The 2,956-nt window shown below is 66.0% G+C and overlaps 1 protein-coding gene across 1 annotated transcript; it reads left to right on the top strand.

Moving 5' to 3' along the window:
• The first annotated feature begins 291 nt into the window (after positions 1 to 291).
• On the top strand, positions 292 to 2,530 carry SP9 (Sp9 transcription factor). The gene is given in 7 exon segments (XM_029959611.1): positions 292 to 414; positions 1,146 to 1,629; positions 1,632 to 1,847; positions 1,849 to 1,965; positions 1,968 to 2,021; positions 2,023 to 2,072; positions 2,074 to 2,530. Coding segments are annotated over 7 exon segments (1,398 nt in total). The 5' UTR covers positions 292 to 394.
• Positions 2,531 to 2,956: the final 426 nt, after the last annotated feature.

The following is a 2,956-nucleotide window of genomic DNA, read 5'->3' as shown; positions in this document are numbered from 1 at the left end:
CCTCCGCCGGCGCTGACCCCGCTCCCGACGGCTGCCCCCGCGGCTGTGCTGTCGTGCGTGCCCGGCGGGAGCGCGGCGCGGGGCGGCGGGAATTGCGGCGGCGGCCGGGCCGGGGAGTTTTCTCCCCACGCGCTCACTGGCACGCGCCCCGCGCCCCCCCGCGCCCGGCACCTCCGCGCAGCCTGATTGGCTGCCGGCCGCTCCGGGCCGGCTCCGCCCGGCGCCTCATTGGGCGAGCGCCGCCGCCAGCTGGTACTTCAAAGCGGGCGGCTGCCCGCACTTAGGCAGAGTTTGGCCCCGCCGCGCCGGAGTGTCCTTAGTGCCGCCGGGCAGCGCGGGGCGCACACCGAGCGCCGTCCCCTCCGCGCCCACCGCCCAGCCCACGGACCGTGCTATGGCTACGTCTATCCTCGGGTAAGTGCATCGCGCGCTTCCTCGCGGCTTCCCCCTGGAAAAACTGGCCTGTTGCCGCCGCCCGCGTTGTGGCTGCCCCTCCGCACAAACCGCGAGGATGGGAGGTGATCCCGGCCCGCCTCGGGGGATTTCACTGCGGGCAGCCCATCGGGTCGTTACCAAAGAGTTTAGTCTGAAAACTCGCTGGGCCGGAGAGAAGCCGTGCTGCTTCTGCTTTCTTTTGTTTTGGTTTGCTTTTTTTGTTTCTTGGTTTGTTGTTTTGTTTTGTTTTTTTTTTTTTTATAACTCGAACTACGGTTGATTTCCAAAGATTTTCGCCAGCCCGGCGTTGCGCGTGGCGACGGTCAGAAGGCTCCGCACACCGCTCGCCTTGCTGCCATCTCGTTTTTCCGTCTCTCCTGTACGATTGCTCGAGGAGACGCCGCATTTCGTTCCCACGGGATTTTTGGTTTAACGGTAGTACGCTCGAACAGCCCTCTCGGAACACGCGTGTCGCTCGTGCCCGTCGGGATCCGCTTCCGATGTAAAAACCCCTCGGGCGCCGAGACCGGTCCCCGGCTGAAAACGAGTTGTGCCGAGCGGGGCAGGGCTGAGCCTTCCTCCAAAATAAGAGAAAACTTTTCCGCGGTACCGCTCTTTGCGCCGTGGTTCTACCCGCGCTGCCGCGTCCCCGCGGGAGCCTGGCGAGGCAGCAGGGGTTAGGCTGACGGGCCGGCTTTGTCTCTCCCGCAGGAAGAGCCGAGATTTGGAACGACTCCCCTGGCCATGCTGGCCGCCACCTGCAACAAGATCGGCAACACCAGTCCCCTGACCACCCTGCCCGAGTCCAGCGCTTTCGCCAAAGGGGGCTTCCACCCCTGGAAACGCTCCACCTCCAGCTGCAACCTCGGCTCCAGCCTCTCGGGCTTCACGGTGGCCACGAGCAGGGGCTCCAATGGACTGGCCAGCAGCACGGGCACCGCCAACAGCGCCTTCTGCCTGGCTTCCACCTCGCCCACTTCCTCGGCCTTCAGCAGCGACTACGGCGGCCTCTTCTCCAACTCAGCCGCGGCGGCGGGCGTGTCCCCGCAGGAGCCCGGCGGGCAGTCGGCCTTCATCTCCAAAGTGCACAGCTCGGCGGCCGAGAGCCTCTACCCGCGGGTGGGCATGGCGCACCCCTACGAGTCCTGGTACAAGTCGGGCTTCCACTCCACGCTCTCGGCGGGCGAGTGGCCAACGGGGCGGCCTCCTCCTGGTGGGATGTGCACACCAACCCAGGCTCCTGGCTGGAGGTGCAGAACCCGGCGGGGGGGCTGCAGAGCTCGCTGCACTCGGGCGCCCCCCAGGCCTCGCTGCACTCCCAACTGGGCACCTACAACCCCGACTTCAGCTCCCTCACCCACTCCGCCTTCAGCTCCACCGGCCTGGGCTCCACGGCCGCCTCGCACCTGCTCTCCACAGCCAGCACACTTGCTCACCCAGGAGGGCTTCAAGCCCGTGCTGCCCTCCTACACGGACTCCAGCGCGGCGGTGGCGGCAGCCAGCGCCATGATCTCGGGCGCCGCCGCCGCCGCGCCGGGGGCGGCTCGGCCCGCTCCGCCCGCCGCTACTCGGGCCGCGCCACCTGCCGACTGCCCCAACTGCCAGGTCGGCCGCGGGCAGCGCCCCGGAGGCGGAGCCGGGCAAGAAGAAACAGCACATCTGCCACATCCCCGGCTGCGGAAAGGTGTACGGCAAGACCTCGCACCTGAAGGCGCACCTGCGCTGGCACACGGGCGAGCGGCCCTTCGTCTGCAACTGGCTCTTCTGCGGGAAGCGATTCACCCGCTCCGACGAGCTGCAGCGGCACCTGCGGACTCACACGGGCGAGAAGCGCTTTGCCTGCCCCGTCTGCAACAAGCGCTTCATGCGCAGCGACCACCTGAGCAAACACATTAAAACGCACAACGGGGGCGGCGGGGGCAAAAAGGGCAGCGACAGCGACACGGACGCCAGCAACCTGGAGACGCCGCGCTCCGAGTCCCCCGACCTCATCCTGCACGAGGGGGTGGGCGCCGCCGCCCGCGGACCGGGCAAGGAACCTACCGCGGGGCCCGGCGACTCTTTAGGGCAGAGCCGCCGGAGCCGCCCGGACTGAGCCCCGCGCCGGCCGGAAAGGACACGACCGCCCCGCCGCCGACAGCGCCCCCGGCCCGCAGCGGCAGGGCCGGGCCGGGCCGGGCGCGGCGGACGGCGGTGCCGGAGAGACGCGGCCCCCGTCCCGCCCGGCCAGTAGGTACCGAGTGACACTTTCTTCCGCTTCCCTTTTCTCTTTCTATTGGAAGGCAAGCGTCCTAAGAGAGGCTTAAGGTGAGAAATCCAGCTGCAACTCCGAGACGATCCCTCTGTATCTCATAAACATCTGTATAAATAGGGTTCAAAAAAGAAGAAAAAAAAAAAAAGAAAACCAGATCGTGTTCCCTTATTTTTCTTGTAAATGTTGATCTGATAAGGGGTTTGGGGGATTTTTTTTTAATTGGTGAATTCCTGAAATTCAGGGAGGTTTTGGGGCTTTGATTTTTTT

This window comes from Manacus vitellinus, unplaced genomic scaffold (genome assembly GCF_001715985.3).
Source record: "Manacus vitellinus isolate BGI_N305 unplaced genomic scaffold, ASM171598v3 scaffold_20_pilon, whole genome shotgun sequence".
Classification (NCBI taxonomy): domain Eukaryota; kingdom Metazoa; phylum Chordata; class Aves; order Passeriformes; family Pipridae; genus Manacus; species Manacus vitellinus.
The sequence above is the reverse complement of the archived record's forward strand: the minus strand, read 5'-3'. Positions and strand labels throughout refer to the sequence as shown.